Here is a 20,322-nt window from a genome sequence, read left to right as displayed (position 1 = left end):
GAAGTAAACAACAAGGCCAAAACTTCCAGTGAATTCATCTGATATAAAAGTGTGTTGAACAGATACATATGTACTCGAGTTTATCAAACCTTTTTTTCTGTTCCATTTTTGGTTCTAAAGTTCCATCTGTTTTAAACAGACCATGAATGAAACATGGAACAAAAATTATTTCCCAAATTTCAAAGACCCAAAAATCATGTAAATAATGTTTGTATTTCATCATATCTTGTGTTATTCCATCTTTGAACTGTTGATGAAGGGACAGGATTTAAAAGTAATTTGAAGTAATATTAAAGTTTTCAGAAGAAAAAAGCCACAAATGATGTAAAATCCTGCACCTTCTACTTGTTTGTACAATTTTCCCTCCGTTACTTTTCCCTCCGTTACCATGAACTTTATTAATAAAAAATCTCATGAGTCAAAAAGTCAGAGGTTTTCAACCTAATCTTGTACCATATGGTAGAAAACTATATGAAGCAAATATTCAAACCAGTTTGTTAAGGATATGGAAGTGAGAACCAAGAGTTATCACTGTTTGGATTTATTGAACCAAAAAGTGCTGCATATTTCATTCCCTCCGTTACCGACATGAGTTTTTAAATTTTTTTGTCTTGAACTTGAAAGAATCTCACAGGTTTAACTTGACCCTGTTGGAGTGTAACTCTTTCCTACATTCTGATACTTTACTTATTTCAATAGTTCCTCTAGTTTCTGAATAAGAGACATTTGAATGTCAAACATCTGACCCTGTTTCCCTCCGTTAACACTTGACCAGACCCAATGTAATGATATTTTCTATTAAAATGTTGTTAATTTTGTGTGGTGTTTATCACAGCAGCGTCTCCAGCGTCTCTGTACGTGGCCCCTCCCACCAGAGCAGCACAAATGAAGACTTGTCTCTTTCCAAACGTCTTAAAGGACGATGGTTTTGACTGTTGACCGTGACACCCTCATCAGAAAAATGTCCAACATGAGAAAAGTGGAGCCGAGTGCAGGATTTTACAACAAAAAATTACTTATTCTGTTTACAGACAAGTTCATGTTCAAACTTTGTGCTGAAATTGTATTTTTCTTAAAGTTTCAGGTTGTTCATAATATTATAATATGTTGTAAAAGAAAGAGTTCATCAATTAAAAAAGATTTGTGTAATAGGTTTGTGTTTCTCTGCACAAATATTTGAACTTCTTGTTATTTTTGGGGTTTATATGACATGAGTTTTCTGATCCGGACACTTTGGATCAAAGTCGGTTGGACACGACGCCGGAACAAGATGAGTTGAACACTGGTCTAGAGACATGTGCATGTGACGTGACGGTTTTGTCCTGATCCGCGTCCGGTGAGTCAGAACACAAACACAGCGTCTTTGTAAAGTTGGCACATTCTGGAGTCGTTCCTTTAACTTTGGCATTAAGACACACTGGGCCTGATCTTGTCCTCAGTCTCAGAACCAATCACAAGTGTTAAGGGGCGTGTCCAGGTGGAACGGTACAAGTCCAAATATGGTGACGACATCTGAACCAATCTGTGACTCTGTGGTTTTTAAATCACTGTCAGTGTGGGTAAAGTCTGTAAACTTTACCTCATTATCAGACGAGTGTGAGGAAAAGTTATAAATGTGACAATAAAACAGCTCCAGAGCCTCACGATGCAGGAACACACCAGCAGAGGCGCAAGGAAGATAGAGTTTAGTGTCGACCATGACAGAAGTGACCGACTGACAGAACATCAAACTTTTATAGTTTTATCTGTTTGTTTAAGACCAGAGTCTCTCAGACGCTCACATCCCACAGCAGATCCACGGCTTCATCACACCTGGTCCCGTCTGTCCCACAGTCCCACAGACTCACCTCAGGTCCACACACTCACCTCAGGTCCACAGACTCACCTCAGGTCCACAGACTCACCTGAGGTACGAGCGTCCACCTCAGGTCCCACAGACTCACCTGAGGTAGGAGCGTCCACCTCAGGTCCCGCTGACTCACCTGAGGTACGAGCGTCCACCTCAGGTCCCACAGACTCACCTGAGGTAGAAGCGTCCACCTCAGGTCCCGCTGACTCACCTGAGGTACGAGCGTCCACCTCAGGTCCCACAGACTCACCTACGAGCGTCCACCTCAGGTCCACGACTCACCTGGGTACGAGCGTCCACCTCAGGTCCCACAGACTCACCTGAGGTACGAGCGTCCACCTCAGGTCCCGCAGACTCACCTGAGGTACGAGCGTCCACCTCAGGTCCCGCAGACTCACCTGAGGTACGAGCGTCCACCTCAGGTCCCGCAGACTCACCTGAGGTACGAGCGTCCACCTCAGGTCCCGCAGACTCACCTGAGGTACGACAGGTCCAGACTCACCTGAGGTACGAGCGTCCACCTCAGGTCTCGGACTCACCTGAGGTACGAGCGTCCACCTCAGGTCTCGCTGACTCACCTGAGGTACGAGCGTCCACCTCAGGTCCCCCGGACTCACCTGAGGTACGAGCGTCCACCTCAGGTCTCGCTGACTCACCTGAGGTACGAGCGTCCACCTCAGGTCCCGCTGACTCACCTGAGGTACGAGCGTCCACCTCAGGTCCCGCTGACTCACCTGAGGTACGAGCGTCCACCTCAGGTCCCGCTGACTCACCTGAGGTACGAGCGTCCACCTCAGGTCCCGCTGACTCACCTGAGGTAGGAGCGTCCACCTCAGGTCCCGCTGACTCACCTGAGGTACGAGCGTCCACCTCAGGTCCCGCTGACCGCTCACATTCAGACTCTCAGGTCCAGTGCGTTCGGTCTCACACAGGTGAAGTTCTCGTGGATTATGAAACACGTTTATTGTCACATAAATGTTTCTGATGTTCATCTTTGCTCACAGATTTGATCCGTGCGTCTGTCACAGCCTCGAGGCGTCAGTGAATCAGTGAATCAGTGAATCAGTGAATCAGTGAATCAGTGAATCAGTGAATCAGTGAACGTTCAGACGTTCACGGCCTGAGATAAATGGACAGAGCAGCGTTAGGACACAGAGTCAGAACAGAGTTTAGGACGTCGCTGTAAACGTCCTCGTGTGGATGAGCAGATTTTGGACAGATCCAGATCAAACCAAACTGTAGATCAGAGCTGAGGTGGTAGAGGAGCAGGTGAGGGGCTGTGGGAGGGCATCTGGACCACTCCTGCACAACACACAAACATGTTCTGGATGTTAAACATGTATCAAATAAATATATTTCCAAATAAAAAGAAGTCTTAATGTTACATGTTGTTTTTTCACTGAACTCGTTTAATATTTATTTTTATGATTCTGGCAAATCACGAACGAACACTGTGTTGTTTTGTGTCAAAAATCCCTCCTCACTTCACAGGTTTTATTTATCGAACAGAAGGAACATCGATCGATCGAGATGCTGGACTTTTGCACCGCATACGGACTGAACCAGGACTGAACCAGGACTGAACCGGACTGAACCAGACTGACTGGACTGACCTGACTGAACCTGGACTGAACCTGGACTGAAACTGAACCTGGACTGAACCTGGACTGAACCTGACTGAACCTGGACTGAACCTGGACTGAACCGGACTGAACCGGGACTGAACCTGGACTGAACCTGGACTGAACCTGGACTGAACCTGGACTGAACCGGGACTGAACCTGGACTGAACCTGGACTGAACCGGGACTCACCTCGGCCTTGAGAGACAGAGGAAGAACCCTGGAGCAGTTCAGTTCAAACCTGTTCCTCCACAGTGATTCTGAGAAACGAGCGACCTGATCGTGGGCGACACATTCCTCCAGACGACGAACAGGTTTGAAACACAACGACAACACACACGACGTACAGAGCTCAGAGTACAGAAGGAACAAGCAGCCAGAGCAGAGTCAGAAGAGTCAGAAGAGCCGACAGGAGCCGACAGGAGCCGACAGGAGCCGACAGGAGCCGACAGGAGCAGGAGGATGAAGACGTCTGTGAAGCTCTTGACTCTGGTGGTTCTGTTCGTCTGCGTCCACTCAGGTATTTATGTGATTTAAATTTGGATTTAGACACGTTTGATCCTCTCAGGCTCAAATAAAGTTTTATTAACAGGAAAAATCTGATATTTGGGGATAATGATCATATGGGGCAGTAATCGTGCGACCAAATGTCCGTTTTTCCCTGGACATGTCTGTATTTTGCGTCATGTCCGGGTTTTTTTTTTTTTTATAAAGTGATGCAAACGTCCGGGTTTTCAGTATCGTTCATTAAACTGAGCGTCTCTCGTCTGTGACTCAGAAGGAGCGAGACACAAACAGTGGGTCTGAAACATACAGAAGCACAAATGAACATTTAACAACAACTTGGACAAGAAATTCTCCATTTTCCGTTGGGACGAGTGTGAGTCCATGTGCACAGGCTGAGGTGAGAGGACAGTGTCCCTCGTTTATCGTGGGAGTTATGTTCTAAAAATAACCCACGAAGTATCAACTTTATATTTTACAATTATTCTATCTGTTTTAAGTCTGTAAAACCTCAGCACAAACTTTATACACTTTTCTCCGACAGGATCGACAGGTGCAACACTTTTTACTTCCTTCTTCAAACTTGTTGCTGCTGTCGTCCTTTTGTTATTTTCCTCCTTCTTTATGTAACAAACTAAGATTCATTTATTCCATAATAGAGCCGACAGAGCAGAGTCCAGTACAGGACCGCACCTGCCAGGACAGGACCGCACCTGCCAGGACAGGACCGCACCTGCCCGTTAAGATTATATCAAACTTACGCCGCTGCCTACGCCACGGACTGAACCAAGACTAAACCAGGACTAAAACAGAACTAAACCAGGACTAAAACAGAACTAAACCAGGACTAAAAAGATTAAACAGGACTGACACAGGACTCAGCGTCAGGTTGGAGGTGACCACAGGTTACAGGAGCGTCTCAGCTCCGCACCTCACGGAGGTAAACGCAGCAGACAAACTGCTCGGCGTTTTCTCTCTTAAGTCTAAGATTAGTCCTGGTTTAGTCCTGGTTTAGTCCTGGTTTAGTCCTGGTTTAGACCTGGTTTAGTCCTGGTTTAGTCCTGGTTTAGACCTGGTTTAGTCCTAGTTTAGTCCTGGTTTAGTCCTAGTTTAGTCCTGGTTTAGTCCTGGTTTAGTCCTGGTTCAGTCCTGGTTTAGTTCTGGTTTAGTTCTGGTTTAGACCTGGTTTAGTCCTGGTTTAGTTCTGGTTTAGACCTGGTTTAGTCCTGGTTTAGTTCTAGTTTAGTCCTGGTTTAGTCCTGGTTTAGTCCTAGTCCTTTAGCTCTGGTTTAGTCCTGGTTTAGACCTGGTTTAGTCCTAGTTTAGTCCTGGTTTAGTCCTAGTTTAGTCCTGGTTTAGTCCTGGTTTAGTCCTGGTTTAGTCCTGGTTTAGTCCTAGTTTAGTCCTGGTTTAGTCCTGGTTTAGTCCTGGTTTAGTCTGGTTTAGTCCTGGTTTAGTCCTGGTTTAGACCTGGTTTAGTCCTAGTTTAGTCCTGGTTTAGTCCTGGTTTAGTCCTGGTTTAGTCCTGGTTTAGTCCTGGTTTAGTCCTGGTTTAGTCCTGGTTTAGACCTGGTTTAGTCCTGGTTTAGTCCTGGTTTAGACCTGGTTTAGTCCTGGTTTAGTCTGGTTTAGTCTGGTTTAGTCCTGGTTTAGTTCTGGTTTAGTCCTGTTCCTGGTTTAGTCCTGGTTTTAGTCCTGGTTTACCTGGTTTAGTCTGGTTTAGTTCTGGTTTACTGTTTAGTCTGGTTTAGTCCTGGTTAGTCCTTTAGTCCTGGTTTAGTCTGGTTTAGTTCTGGTTTAGACCTGGTTTAGTCCTGGTTTAGTTCTGGTTTAGACCTGGTTTAGTCCTGGTTTAGGTTTAGTCCTGGTTTTAGTCCTTTTAGTCCTTTTTAGTCCTGTTTAGTCCTGGTTTAGTCCTGTTTAGTCCTGGTTTAGTCCTGGTTTAGTCCTGTTTAGTCCTGGTTTAGTCCTTTTTTTAGTCCTGGTTTAGTCCTGGTTCAGTCCTGGTTTAGTCCTGGTTTAGTCCTTTAGCTGGTTTTTTCCTGGTTTAGTCCTGGTTTTAGTCCTAGGTTTTAGTCCTGGTTTAGTCCTTTTTAGTCCCTGGTTTAGTCCTGGTTTAGTTCTGGTTTTAGTTTTTCCTGGTTTAGTCCTGTTTTAGTCCTGTTTTAGTCCTGTTTTAGTCCTAGTTGTTTAGTCCTGTCTTTGTTTAGTCCTGGTTTAGTCTGTTTTAGTCCTGGTTTAGTTCTGTTTAGTCTGTTTAGTCCTAGGTTTAGTTCCTGTTTTAGTTTTTAGTCCTGGTTTTAGTCCTGTTTTAGTCCTTTTTAGTCCTTTTAGTCCTGTTTTAGTCCTTGTTTTAGTCCTGTTTTAGTCCTGTTTTAGTCCTTGTTTTAGTCCTTGTTTTAGTCCTTGGTTTTAGTTTTTAGTCCGTTTTAGTCCTTGTTTTAGTCCTTTAGTTTTTAGTCCTGTTTTAGTCCTGTTTTAGTCCTTGTTTTAGTCCTTGTTTTAGTCCTGTTTTAGTTCTGTTTTAGTCCTTGTTTTAGTCCTGTTTTAGTCCTGTTTTTAGTCCTTTTAGTCTGTTTTAGTCTTGTTTTAGTCCTGTTTTAGTCCTGTTTTAGTCCTTGTTTTAGTCCTGTTTTAGTTGTTGTTTTAGTCCTTGTTTTAGTCCTTGTTTTAGTTCTGTTTTAGTCCTGTTTTAGTCCTGTTTTAGTCCTTGTTTTAGTCCTTGTTTTAGTCCTTGTTTTAGTCCTTGTTTTAGTCCTGTTTTAGTCCCTGTTTTAGTCCTGTTTTAGTTTTTAGTCTGTTTTAGTCCTTGTTTTAGTCCCTTGTTTTTAGTCCTTGTTTTAGTCCTGTTTTAGTCCTTGGTTTTAGTCCTGTTTTAGTCTGTTTTAGTCTTGTTTTAGTCCTGTTTTAGTTTTAGTCCTGTTTTAGTCCTTGTTTTAGTCCTGTTTTAGTCCTGTTTTAGTCCTGTTTTAGTCTGTTTTAGTCCTTTAGTCCTGTTTTAGTCCTTGTTTTAGTCCTTTTTAGTCCTGTTTTAGTCCTGTTTTAGTCCTGTTTTAGTTCCTGTTTTAGTCCTTGTTTTAGTCCTTGTTTTTAGTCCTTGTTTTAGTCCTGTTTTAGTCCTTGTTTTAGTCCTTGTTTTAGTCCCTTGTTTTAGTCCTTGTTTTAGTCTGTTTTAGTTTAGTCCTTGTTTTAGTCCTGTTTTAGTCCTTGTTTTAGTCCTTGTTTTTTTAGTTTTAGTCCTTGTTTTAGTCCTGTTTTAGTCCTTGTTTTAGTCCTTGTTTTAGTCCTGTTTTAGTCCTTGTTTTAGTCCTGTTTTAGTGTCCTTGTTTAGTCCTGTTTTAGTCCTTGTTTTACCTGTTTTAGTCCTGTTTTAGTCCTGTTTTAGTCCTGTTTTAGTCCGTTCCTGTTTTAGTCCTTGTTTTAGTCCTGTTTTAGTCCTGTTTTAGTCCTGTTTTAGTCCTGTTTTAGTCCTGTTTTAGTCCTGTTTTAGTCCTTGTTTTAGTCTTGTTTTAGTCCTGTTTTAGTCCTTGTTTTAGTCCTGTTTTAGTCCTGTTTTAGTCCTGTTTTTAGTCCTTGTTTTAGTCCTTGTTTTAGTCCTGTTTTAGTCCTGTTTTAGTCCTTGTTTTAGTCCTTGTTTTAGTCCTGTTTTAGTCCTTGTTTTAGTCCTTGTTTTAGTCCTGTTTTAGTCCTGTTTTAGTCCTTGTTTTAGTCCTTGTTTTAGTCCTGTTTTAGTCCTGTTTTAGTCCTTGTTTTAGTCCTTGTTTTAGTCCTGTTTTAGTCCTTGTTTTAGTCCTGTTTTAGTCCTTGTTTTAGTCCTTGTTTTAGTCCTTGTTTTAGTCCTGTTTTAGTCCTGTTTTAGTCCTTGTTTTAGTCCTTGTTTTAGTCCTTGTTTTAGTCCTTGTTTTAGTCTTGTTTTAGTCCTGTTTTAGTCCTGTTTTAGTCCTTGTTTTAGTCCTGTTTTAGTCCTGTTTTAGTCTTGTTTTAGTCCTCTGTTTAGTCCTGTTTTTAGTTTTAGTCCTGTTTTAGTGTTTTAGTCCTTTTTAGTCCTGTTTTAGTCCTGTTTTAGTCCTGTTTTAGTCCTTGTTTTAGTCCTTTTAGTCCTTTTTTAGTCCTGTTTTAGTCCTGTTTTAGTTTTGTTTTAGTCCTTGTTTTAGTCCTTGTTTTTAGTCCTGTTTTAGTCCTGTTTTAGTCCTTTTGTTTTAGTTTTAGTCTTGTTTAGTCTTGTTTTAGTCCTTGTTTTAGTCCTGTTTTAGACCTGTTTTAGACCTGGTTTAGTTCTGTTTTAGTCCTGTTTTAGTCTTGTTTTAGTCCTGTTTTAGTCCTTTTTAGTCCTTTTAGTCCTTGTTTTAGTCCTGTTTTAGTCCTGTTTTAGTCCTGTTTTAGTCCTGTTTTAGTCCTTGTTTTGTTTTAGTCCTGTTTTAGTCCTTGTTTTTTAGTCCTTGTTTTGTTTTAGTCTGTTTTAGTTCCTGTTTTAGTCCTTGTTTTAGTCCTGTTTTTAGTTTGTTTAGTCCTGTTTTAGTCCTGTTTTAGTCCTGTTTTAGTCCTGTTTTAGTCCTGTTTTAGTCCTGTTTTTTTAGTCCTGTTTTAGTCCTGTTTTGTTTTAGTCCTGTCCTTTTAGTCCTGTTTTAGTCCTGTTTTAGTCCTTTTAGTCCTGTTTTAGTCCTGTTTTAGTCCTGTTTTAGTCCTGTTTTAGTCCTTGTTTTAGTCCTTGTTTTAGTCCTGTTTTAGTCTGTTTTAGTCCTTTTTAGTCCTGTTTAGTCCTGTTTTAGTCCTTGTTTTAGTCCTGTTTTAGTCCTTGTTTTAGTCCTTGTTTAGTCCTTGTTTAGTCTGTTTAGTCTTGTTTTAGTCCTGTTTAGCCTGTTTTATCCTGTTTAGTCCTGTTTTAGTCTGTTTTAGTCCTGTTTTAGTCCTGTTTTAGTCCTTGTTTAGTCCTTGTTTTAGTCCTGTTTTAGTCCTGTTTTAGTCCTGTTTTAGTCCTTGTTTTAGTCCTTTTTAGTCCTGTTTTGTTTTGTCCTTTTTTAGTCCTTGTTTTAGTCCGTTTTAGTCCTGTTTTAGTCCTGTTTTAGTCTTGTTTTAGTTCCTGTTTTAGTCCTTTTTTAGTCCTTGTTTTAGTCCTGTTTTAGTCCTGTTTTAGTCCTGTTTTAGTCCTGTTTTAGTCCTGTTTTAGTCCTTGTTTTAGTCCTGTTTTAGTCCTGTTTTAGTCCTGTTTTAGTCCTTGTTTTAGTCCTTGTTTTAGTCCTTGTTTAGTCCTGTTTTAGTCCTGTTTTAGTCCTGTTTTAGTCCTTTTTTCCTGTTTTAGTCCTTTTTTAGTCCTTGTTTTAGTCCTTGTTTATCTTTTAGTCCTTTTTTAGTCCTGTTTTAGTCCTTTTAGTCCTGTTTAGTCCTGTTTTTAGTCCTTGTTTTAGTTTTAGTCCTGTTTTAGTCCTGTTTTAGTCCTGTTTTAGTCCTTGTTTTAGTCCTGTTTTAGTCCTGTTTTAGTCCTGTTTTAGTCCTTGTTTTAGTCCTTGTTTTAGTTCTGTTTTAGTCCTGTTTTAGTCCTGTTTTAGTCCTGTTTTAGGTTTAGTCCTTGTTTTAGTCCTGTTTTAGTCCTGTTTTAGTCCTGTTTTAGTCCTGTTTTAGTCCTGTTTTAGTCCTGTTTTAGTCCTGTTTTAGTCCTGTTTTAGTCCTTGTTTTAGTCCTGTTTTAGTCCTGTTTTAGTCCTGTTTTAGTTCTGTTTTAGTCCTGTTTTAGTCCTTGTTTTAGTCCTTGTTTTAGTCCTTGTTTTAGTCCTGTTTTAGTCCTGTTTTAGTCCTTGTTTTAGTCCTGTTTTAGTCCTTTTTAGTCCTTTTAGTCCTGGTTTAGTCCTGTTTTAGTCCTGTTTTGTTTTAGTCCTTTTAGTCCTTGTTTTAGTCCTGTTTTAGTCCTGTTTTAGTCCTGTTTTAGTCCTGTTTTAGTCCTTGTTTTAGTCCTGTTTTAGTCCTGTTTTAGTCCTGTTTTAGTCCTTTGTCCTGTTTTTAGTCCTTGTTTAGTCCTTTTAGTCCTGTTTTAGTCCTGTTTAGTCCTTGTTTAGTCCTGTTTTAGTCCTGTTTTAGTCCTGTTTTAGTCCTGTTTAGTCCTTGTTTTAGTCCTGTTTTAGTCCTGTTTTAGTCCTGTTTTAGTCCTGTTTTAGTCCTTGTTTAGTCCTGTTTTAGTCCTGTTTTAGTCCTGTTTTAGTCCTGTTTTAGTCCTTGTTTTAGTCCTGTTTTAGTCCTGTTTTAGTCCTGTTTTAGTCCTTGTTTTAGTCCTTGTTTTAGTCCTGTTTTAGTCCTGTTTTAGTCCTGTTTTAGTCCTGTTTTAGTCCTTGTTTTAGTCCTTGTTTTGTTTTAGTCCTGTTTTAGTCCTGTTTTAGTTTTAGTCCTGTTTTAGTCCTGTTTTAGTCCTGTTTTAGTCCTTGTTTTAGTTCTGTTTTAGTCCTTGTTTTAGTCCTGTTTTAGTCCTGTTTTAGTCCTTGTTTTAGTCCTGTTTTAGTCCTGTTTTAGTCCTGTTTTAGTCCTGTTTTAGTCCTGTTTTAGTCCTGTTTTAGTCCTTGTTTTAGTCCTGTTTTAGTCCTTGTTTAGTCCTGTTTTAGTCCTTGTTTTAGTCCTGTTTTAGTCCTTGTTTTAGTTCTGTTTTAGTCCTGTTTTAGTCCTTGTTTTAGTCCTTGTTTTAGTCCTGTTTTAGTCCTGTTTTAGTCCTGTTTTAGTCCTGTTTTAGTCCTTGTTTTAGTCCTGTTTTAGTCCTTGTTTTAGTCCTGTTTTAGTCCTTGTTTTAGTCCTGTTTTAGTCCTGTTTAGTCCTTGTTTTAGTCCTTGTTTAGTCCTGTTTTAGTCCTGTTTTAGTCCTGTTTTAGTCCTTGTTTTAGTCCTGTTTTAGTCCTGTTTTAGTCCTGTTTTAGTCCTGTTTTAGTCCTGTTTTAGTCCTGTTTTAGTCCTTGTTTTAGTCCTTTAGTCCTGTTTAGTCCTGTTTTAGTCCTTTTAGTCCTGTTTAGTCCTGTTTTAGTCCTGTTTTAGTCCTGTTTTAGTCCTGTTTTAGTCCTTTAGTCCTTTTAGTCCTTGTTTTAGTCTGTTTTAGTTCTGTTTTAGTCCTTGTTTAGTCCTGTTTTAGTCCTGTTTTAGTCCTGTTTTAGTCCTGTTTTAGTCCTTGTTTTAGTCCTTGTTTTAGTCTGTTTAGTCTGTTTTGTTTTAGTCCTGTTTTAGTCCTGTTTTAGTCCTGTTTTAGTCCTTGTTTTAGTCCTGTTTTAGTCCTTGTTTTAGTCCTGTTTTAGTCCTGTTTTAGTCCTGTTTTAGTCTTGTTTTAGTCCTGTTTTAGTCCTGTTTTAGTCCTGTTTTAGTCCTGTTTTAGTCCTTGTTTTAGTCCTGTTTTAGTCCTGTTTTAGTCCTGTTTTAGTCCTGTTTTAGTCCTTGTTTTAGTCCTGTTTTAGTCCTGTTTTAGTCCTCCTGTTTTAGTCCTGTTTTAGTCCTGTTTTAGTCCTGTTTTAGTCCTGTTTTAGTCCTTGTTTTAGTCCTGTTTTAGTCCTTGTTTTGTCCTGTTTTAGTCCTGTTTTAGTCCTGTTTTAGTCCTGTTTTAGTCCTTGTTTAGTCCTGTTTTAGTCCTTGTTTTAGTCCTGTTTTAGTCCTGTTTTAGTCCTTGTCCTTTTTTAGTCCTGTTTTAGTCCTGTTTTAGTCCTGTTTTAGTTCTGTTTTAGTCCTTGTTTTAGTCCTTGTTTTAGTCTTGTTTTAGTCCTGTTTTAGTCCTGTTTTAGTCCTGTTTTAGTCCTTGTTGAACCTGGTCTGGTCTCTTGCAGCTGCTGGTCTGCAGTGCCGGTCCTGTGGAGGTTCTTCGTGTTCTTCTCAGACGTCACAGATCTGCTCGTCGGGACAGAGCCAGTGTGTCTCCAGGACTTACGCCGGTAACTGCACCAGCCTCTCTTTTCTCATCACATCCTCTAAGTTTATCAGAGAATCTAAATACATTTGTCCACACTCGTATTTTTCACACGTTTACGCACTTTTCACGGAGACGACGCTCAGTTATCACAGTGAGTCATGTGTCCTCTGCTCTCGGCCAATCGTGCACCTGGTCTCCTCCGGGTCTTTGGTCTTGTTTTTTACACTTTGTCTGTAAAATAAAGTGCTGAGTCTCTGGTTTTGTCCTGTGACAGTCAGTAGGTCATGAACTCTGCAGCTGCACCCAAACCTGTTCCACCACAACGTCAGGACATGATGTAAGATCCCATAAGAACAGAACAGGAAATGAGTTCTTTCATAGCAGGAAGTACATTCCTTCAGCTGACATCATCAGTGAACAGGTTTTGATGATAAAGGTGAGAGCAGAGCGTCCACCTGCAGCCCAACAGAACCAGAGAAGAAGAAGAACAGAACCAGAGACTGAAGGAGCTCACTGCTCTCCTGTGATTTACAAAGAAAATCTCTCCCCTCAGATGAGTTTAGAGATGTTTTTACAGATGTTTTTACAGATGTTTTTACAGATGTTTTTACAGATGTTTTTACAGATGTTTTTACAGATGTTTTTACAGATGTTTCTCAACCACCTGTGATAATTATTTCTGATTTGAACAGATCATGTGTGTCCCTGACTAGTTAATCCACCTGTCAATCACACCCACCTGAAAACAAAGATTCACCAGTGACCAGACTCACCGTCTAAAGTGTTGGAGGATTGTGTGTCCTGGAGCCAGGGAAGGGATTTATCTCCTCCTCACTCTGTCACACTTCCACCTCAACATCAAGACTCTGAACAAATCAACAAAAACAGGGTTTAAGGACACATGTATTAAATAATACAGATCATCATAATACAGAAACTAACATCAAATCTGAATCACAAATATGTCTCACTTTGTTGAAGTGGCCAAAGAGGCGTGTGGGACTGAATGTGTTTTTTTCAGGTTGTGCTGCACCAGCACCTGCACTGCCCTCTTCAGGAGATTCTTATTTGTTCCTTTTGTGTCTTTAGGCTCCTACGATTATGGAGACTACAGTTACACCTACAACTACACCTATAAAGGCTGTGCTTCTGCTTCAGACTGTACAGCTGCAGGGTCTGAGTTTGTTTCATATAATTATGGCCCCAACACTTATGCTGTAAACACCACGTGCTGCGACACAGACAACTGCAACAACCAGAATCAGCCCAGTGAGTGATTCTCTCTTATCAGCTGATGTTCTGCACTTTGAAAATGTCTCATTTAACACACATTTGTTTCAGTTGTGGCGCCCCCTGTTGGCTCTCTGCAGTGTTACAGCTGTGATCCTTACTCTTATGAATGCACTGCCAATGTGACCTGTAACACCCAGGAGGTGTGTGGACAGGCTGTGGGTGAGTACCGTTCAAAAGATCCACTTCTACTGTGTTCTGACGTAGAGGAGGGACATTTACTGTTTTTATATAATATATATAATATGTATATGTAATACATAAAATGTGTATATAATATATGTATATAAACATATATATATATATAAAAGTGCTGTCAAAAAATATTGCGTCATTAATGAGTTATCACAAAGTCAAAGTGTTCATATTTTATTGCAAGATTCACGCTGTTTGTGACTTGGTGAACTCGTCTTTCAGAAGCTGTAGCTGCTGTGACATTGGAAAAGCTTCGTGTCATAATCAGGTGACCCTGGATGGTTTGGACACAGGCACATGGAAACTGCAACTGAAAAAAAATGTGCAATCAATTAATTTGCAATTGACTGCGAGTTAACTATGAAATTCATGAGATTAATCGCAATTAAATATTTTAATTGACTGATACCACTAATATATCGATCTACATCTATCGATTGATTGATAGATGTAGATCGATATAAATGTCATTTTCATGCACCAGTTCACCAAAATACAACAGGACAAGAGAGACCATCATCATCATGAATGTTGAACTTTCCTGGAGGCCAAAACTCCACCTAAAAACAGACTTTGTCCAATGTTGTGGGCGGTGACCAGGGCTCCTTCCATTCAGCCATGAGTTAGTATAGATCCTGTGGAGATTTATTGATCAGTAAATCAGTCTTTTATCTTAGCTGTTCTTCCCGAGTTTAACAAATTCATTGCCAAAGTTTGCAGTTTGGAACCCTGCGCCTCGCCCCTCACAACATAATATGAGTTGAGTCACTAAACACTCAAGCACAGTCTCCTCAGGCAGGTGCATTGTTTTACTGGAAGAATCAGGACTCCTCTCCAAGTTCACCTCTCCAAGTTCACAAACTTCTTGCTCTTACACAACCTCCCCCGATTCAGCCCGACCTCTGACCTTTCATTACAGTTGACCAGTATAAACCCATCCCGTCCATTTTACGGCTGTGTGTCTCTGAGAATCTGTGCAACAACATCACCCTGTCACGACGATATTTTGGCTTCAGTACCTCAGTGTCCTGCTGCAACACTTCCCACTGCAACGTCCCAGGTTAGTCCTTTTTCAGTCCTGGTTCAGTCCTGGTTCAGTCCTGGTTCAGTCCTGGTTCAGTCCTGGTCTAACCTGTGTCTCTTTCAGATCTGGGGTTACAGTGTTTGACGTGCACAGACTCGTCATGTTCTTCTCAGCGCTCGGTGACCTGCTCCAAACTCGCCCCCTTCTGTTACACTGATGCCTACGCAGGTACAGTACTGTCCTCTGATTGGTCACTGCATGTCTGAGCCTCTCTCTGATTGGTTGGTACAGGTCTGTGTAGTGGGCGGGTCTGGCTCTGGTCCACAGTCCAGACCTGGTTCTTGGAGAAGTCTCTCCAGGAGCCTCATTTATAAATCTGGTTTACGTACAGATCCTTGAGTCGTCGCTCTCTACATCAACCGCGGGATTTATGAAACTCGACTAAGTTGTGGCTCTTTGTTTAACTCTACACCAACTCAGGACCTCCTGTAAACTCTACACAAAGTCTGGAGACACGGGGAAAAAGCGACACTCGTGGAGAGAAGCAGAAGTGAACAGAGTTTGAGGAAGAGTTTGATCAGAAAATCCACGTATATAAAAGAATGACCTTCAGATTTGTGCATTTAAGTGTTTGGTTCAACAAAACACAGAGAAGGGCTGTTTATTCCACTCATTATTCTCTAAAATATTAAACATTTAAACTCGTGCACGAGCGCGGCCACGATCCTGATGCAGCTCAGGATCAACCACAGTCCACACCAAGACCACAGACTTTATAAAACACAGACTGACCAACACAGAGGACGAAATAATGACCCGACCTGAGACTAAACTCTTCCCTCGGACACAGAAGGAGCCAGACTTTTGTTTAATGAACAAAACTTTAACACTTTTACTTTAGTCTTTACGCACCGAGCGCCAGAGTGACCCTGAGTCTGTGACCCGAGTCTGTGACCCGAGTCTGTGACCCGAGTCTGCGACCTGCGACCGAGTCTGCGACCCGAGTCTATGACCAGAGTCTGTGCACGACACACAAAGCCCACTGACCGAACCTGAGCCCAACCTTAAATCTTCCCTACATTATTGTGAAATGGGAACTGAGCACATGACCCAGACACACACTCACAGACCCGACTACTCACGGACCCGCACTCACGGACCCGCACACACGGACCCGCACACACGGACCCGGCACTCACGGACCCGCACTCACGACCCGCACACACGGCACCCGCACTCACGGACCCGCACTCACGGACCCGCACTCACGGACCCGCACTCACGGACCCGCACTCACGGACCCGCACACACGGACCCGCACACACGGACCCGCACTCACGGACCCGCACTCACGGACCCGCACTCACGGACCCGCACTCACGGACCCGCACTCACGGACCCTCACTCACGGACCCACACTCACAGACCCACACACACAGACCCACACTCACAGACCCGCGCTCACACTCACAGAGGTCAGAGGTCAGACACACACTCACAGGTTCAGCAGTTTGGATGTTTCGTTTGGACTTTCATTGGCAGAATAACATCTGTATCTGATGTGTTTCATGTTAAATCTGTGTCCTCGTGTCCTTCCCTCGCTCCTTTCCCTCTCCAGGGGAGGGCATCTGAATCTCTTGCACGCGCTCATAATTTGACCATTCAGATCAGCAAGTGCATGTGTCTATGTGTAATTATATATATATATATACAGGGCCAGTCCACACACACATCATAGACAGACTTAAAAATATAAAAATAAAACTCTTGAAACAGCGAGAAACACACTGACTTTACTGCAAAGATGTGCTGCCGTAATATGATGAAATATGATTAAATGAACAGATGAGTCGTTGTCACTTGTAGTTTTGTATTTATTTATTAAACTTGTTTAAGTGTTTGTCGTGATCACGTGATGCTGCGTGGAGCCTCCTCCTCCTCTGTCCCGCGTGTCTGATTATCGACTCATGTTTAGGGAAATCTCATTCACCAGTCACTTTACCTGCTCCTTTTATGGTGAGGTGGAGGTGTGAGGGGGCGTGGTCTGTCCTTTTATGGTGAGGTGGAGGTGTGGAGGGGGCGTGGTCAGGTGGATCGATAAATCACAGAATTGCAGGTTTAGTGTGTGCAGTTGGTTTTCTAAATATGGAGCTCGTGGCTCACACCTCTCGTGGTTACAAGGCGGACGCACAAACGTACAACAACTCCTGCACCGTTTTTTTATTAATGAGGCCCAGATCTGACCTGTTTCTGTTCTGGTTTCAGGTTCTTACAGTTATGGAAGCTACAACTACAGCTACAGTTGGATCGATAAAGGCTGTGCTCCTCCCTCAATCTGTACAGCTGCAGGATCTGAGTTTGTTTCTTATGATGCTGGCTCCAGGTCTTACCTCAGAAACAAAACATGCTGCGACACAGACGACTGCAACGCTCCAAACCCGACCTGTGAGTGCTGCTCTTCATTTTAAACATATCGATTGATTTTTCTCAAAGGTTCAACTGCTCCTCTGTGTTTCAGCGCCCCCTGATGGCTCTCTGCAGTGCTACAGCTGTAATTCAGACTCTGATAGTTGCAACTCTATTGTGACCTGTAACACCCAGGAGATCTGCTCCCAGACCATGAGTGGGGAACATCACCAAGAACTTTGTTTCAGATGCTTCACTTGACATTTTCTAACATGTTTCTCTTTCCAGTCAGAGACTCGTACTCCGTCCGTCGGCCTTTTTACGGCTGCGTCTCTGAGAATCTGTGCTCCAACTCCACTTTGTCTCAGCAGATTTTGGGCTCCAGCCAACCCCTGTCCTGCTGCAACATCTCGTACTGCAACACTCCAGGTCTGTGTCTGAAACTCTATCTGTGTGTGTGTTTGTATGTGTGTGTGTATCTGACATCAGTCTCTCTCTCTCACAGTTCGCAGACTTCAGTGTATGAGCGGCTCCGACTATGAGCAGTATTCAGTTCACTGCCCCTTTCAAATTACTGCGTGTTTCTCCACGTCCTACACAGGTACAAGACTTCCTCTGATTGGCTCACAGTGCATGTGTGTGTCTCTGATTGGCTCACAGTGCATGTGTGTGTCTCTGATTGTTCATGTCTGTGGTTTTCTCTCAACTCCACTTAAATAAAGTTTTAGTTTTGGTCTTGTTCTGCTCTTGTGATGCTTCCACCTCAACATCAAGACTCTGAACAAATCAACAAAAACAGGGTTTAAGGACACATGTATTAAATAATACAGATCATGATAATACAGAAACTAACATCAAATCTGAATCACAAATATGTCTCACTTTGTTGAAGTGGCCAAAGAGGCGTGTGGGACTGAATGTGTTTTTTTCAGGTTGTGCTGCACCAGCACCTGCACTGCCCTCTTCAGGAGATTCTTATTTGTTCCTTTTGTGTCTTTAGGCTCCTACGATTATGGAGACTACAGTTACACCTACAACTACACCTATAAAGGCTGTGCTTCTGCTTCAGACTGTACAGCTGCAGGGTCTGAGTTTGTTTCATATAATTATGGCCCCAACACTTATGCTGTAAACACCACGTGCTGCGACACAGACAACTGCAACAACCAGAATCAGCCCAGTGAGTGATTCTCTCTTATCAGCTGATGTTCTGCACTTTGAAAATGTCTCATTTAACACACATTTGTTTCAGTTGTGGTGCCCCCTGTTGGCTCTCTGCAGTGTTACAGCTGTGATCCTTACTCTTATGAATGCACTGCCAATGTGACCTGTAACACCCAGGAGGTGTGTGCACAGGCTGTGGGTGAGTACAGTTCAAAAGATCCACTTCTACTGTGTTCTGACGTAGAGGAGGGACATTTACCCCCAATTTACACCAAAGCAGTAACAGCGTAAGTGCAGCAGCACAGCACACGCGCAGCAAACACACAGGCATCGCTTTCCATTTTAAGCGGTCGGACAGTGTACAGCAGCAGTGTCATTCACACGTCCAGTAACCATCATTACGCTACACGCCGCTCAAATGAAGTTGGAGTTCTGATTTTTCAGCATCAGAGCGTCTCCAGACTTTTATCAGGGACAAGACAGGAAATAAACATTTGGTGCCAAAATAAAGCAGACGACCAAAGTGAAATGATGAGTAGCTTCATAAATGCGAGTGCCGCAGATACGACTTGCTGCATCGTGTCTCTTGTTCTCAATGTTTATTATCTCTCCTCTCAAACCAATTCTTTCCTCTGGATCAGATCTGGACCTCATTGTTCTCAAAAGAGCGACCCGAGGCTTTTAGGTGGAGATGAACAGCAGACTGAGGTCCTTTTAGGTGGAGATGAACAGCAGACTGAGGTCCTGTGTTGGTTCTTGTGAAATGTCTGTTTAGTTTCTCCAGTGCGGCGCTCACTTCAGTCTTCACTACACTGAATGGAGGAGATCACATTGTTTTGTTTGTGGCTCGGTGTTTTGTCCTTTGGACCAGTTTCTGTTTTAAAGTGTTTGTAGGTTTGAAGTTCACTGGGATTTCATGTTGTTTGAAAATCCTCAGTAGTTTTTCAGAAACACAAGCCATGTAAGGAGTAGTTACCCCCTTTCTCCTGGGTTCTGATTCTCTGTTGTCTTGTTTTTTAGCTCTTTGTTTCATTCAAAGTCCATTTAGGATCTGCACAAACACAGAGGGCTTCATGCACATGTTCTGCTTCTTTGTCCTTTCCCTCTGTGCTTGTAGGCACCACTTGAGCCCTGTGTTGTAGTGGCCGAATAACTCCAAGTTTGTGTTACAGTGGGTGGTGAGAATCCAAAAGCAGGTACTGGTCCGTGTGTGGGCTTCCTGCCAGTCCTCGGCTGACCACACCTACAGGAAGCAGTGATATACGAACGTCACCACCAACACCAGTGACAGTTCTGAAGATGCAGCAGCTGAAACATGTCAACAAAATACACTTTACTGCATTGTCTTTAAAAAGAACCCAAGAAGTTAAAGTTTATAAGAAGACAAAATGAACATCATGGGTTTATAATCATAAATGTGTTCGATAAATAAAGTGGATTAAATTGAATGGAGGTCAGTGGTTTTGTTGTGAGTCAGTAGGTCATGAACTGTTCCACACAACAAACCTGTTCCTCCACAGTCGGGACGTTACACAACATTTCATTTGTGCTTTTAATTGTGCGTTTGTTGTGTTTTGTTTAATTGTGTTTCTCTTGTGTACAGGCTGGTTTATGCTCAGCGCTGACGCCCTGACGCAGACCTGATCCGTACCAGCGTCTGTGGAGCTCATCAGGGCCCAGGTGCATCATGGGAATACAGACGATTTTATTTGCATTCATCATTTAGCACCGTAAGGGTCCTATTGGCTCTCGTGGTCTGGGAGGTCTGTCTCGTGGGTCTGGGAGTCTGTGATTGGCTCTCGTGGGTCTGGGGTCTGGAGGTCTGGTGATTGGCTCTCGTGGGTCTGGGAGCTCTGTGATTGGCTCTCGTGGGTCTGGGAGCTCTGTGATTGGCTCTCGTGGGTCTGGGAGCTCTGTGATTGGCTCTCGTGGGTCTGGGAGCTCTGTGATTGGCTCTCGTGGGAGCTGTGTGGCACATTTGTGTAGATTTGGCGTTGGATCCTAAACTGGTGACAGTCAGACGGTCATAAAATGTTCTGGTGCACACCCAGAGACCACACCTGTTCCTCAGGACACAGTCGTGACAAGAAATGAGCCGATTCTTGCCAGAGTCACATTCCTTCAGGTGACACAATCACTGAACATAATAATAATCCAGGGTTCAGTGCAGTCGTGTTTAATAAAAGCATCCACCTGCCGCCCAACTCACCAACCACACAGCCCAGGTATAAAGAGGAGCAGAGCCAGAGAAGAGTCAGAAGAGCCGACAGGAGCAGACAGGAGCAGACAGGAGCAGGATGATGAAGACGTCTGTGAAGCTCTTGACTCTGGTGGCTCTGTTCATCTGTGTCCACTCAGGTATTTGTAGGATTTAAATTTGGATTTAGACACATTTAAGTCAAGTTAC

General features: G+C 42.6%; 1 protein-coding gene across 1 annotated transcript; it reads left to right on the top strand.

Annotated features, from left to right (window-relative positions):
- The first annotated feature begins 3,871 nt into the window (after positions 1-3,871).
- Positions 3,872-17,012, top strand: LOC129409890 (urokinase plasminogen activator surface receptor-like). Its single transcript, XM_055156813.1, has 8 exons — positions 3,872-3,990; positions 11,754-11,858; positions 12,926-13,105; positions 13,178-13,288; positions 14,241-14,381; positions 14,499-14,573; positions 16,611-16,790; positions 16,864-17,012. The coding sequence occupies exons 1-8, from the start codon at positions 3,933-3,935 to the stop codon at positions 17,010-17,012; spliced, it is 999 nt and encodes a 332-aa protein (XP_055012788.1). The 5' UTR covers positions 3,872-3,932.
- Positions 17,013-20,322: the final 3,310 nt, after the last annotated feature.

Source organism: Boleophthalmus pectinirostris, unplaced genomic scaffold (assembly GCF_026225935.1).
Source record: "Boleophthalmus pectinirostris isolate CB_2022bp ecotype Guang Dong unplaced genomic scaffold, ASM2622593v1 HiC_scaffold_20, whole genome shotgun sequence".
NCBI classification, from domain to species: Eukaryota; Metazoa; Chordata; class Actinopteri; order Gobiiformes; family Gobiidae; genus Boleophthalmus; species Boleophthalmus pectinirostris.
Note: the sequence above shows the minus strand (reverse complement) of the source record. Positions and strands in the feature narration are given on the sequence as shown.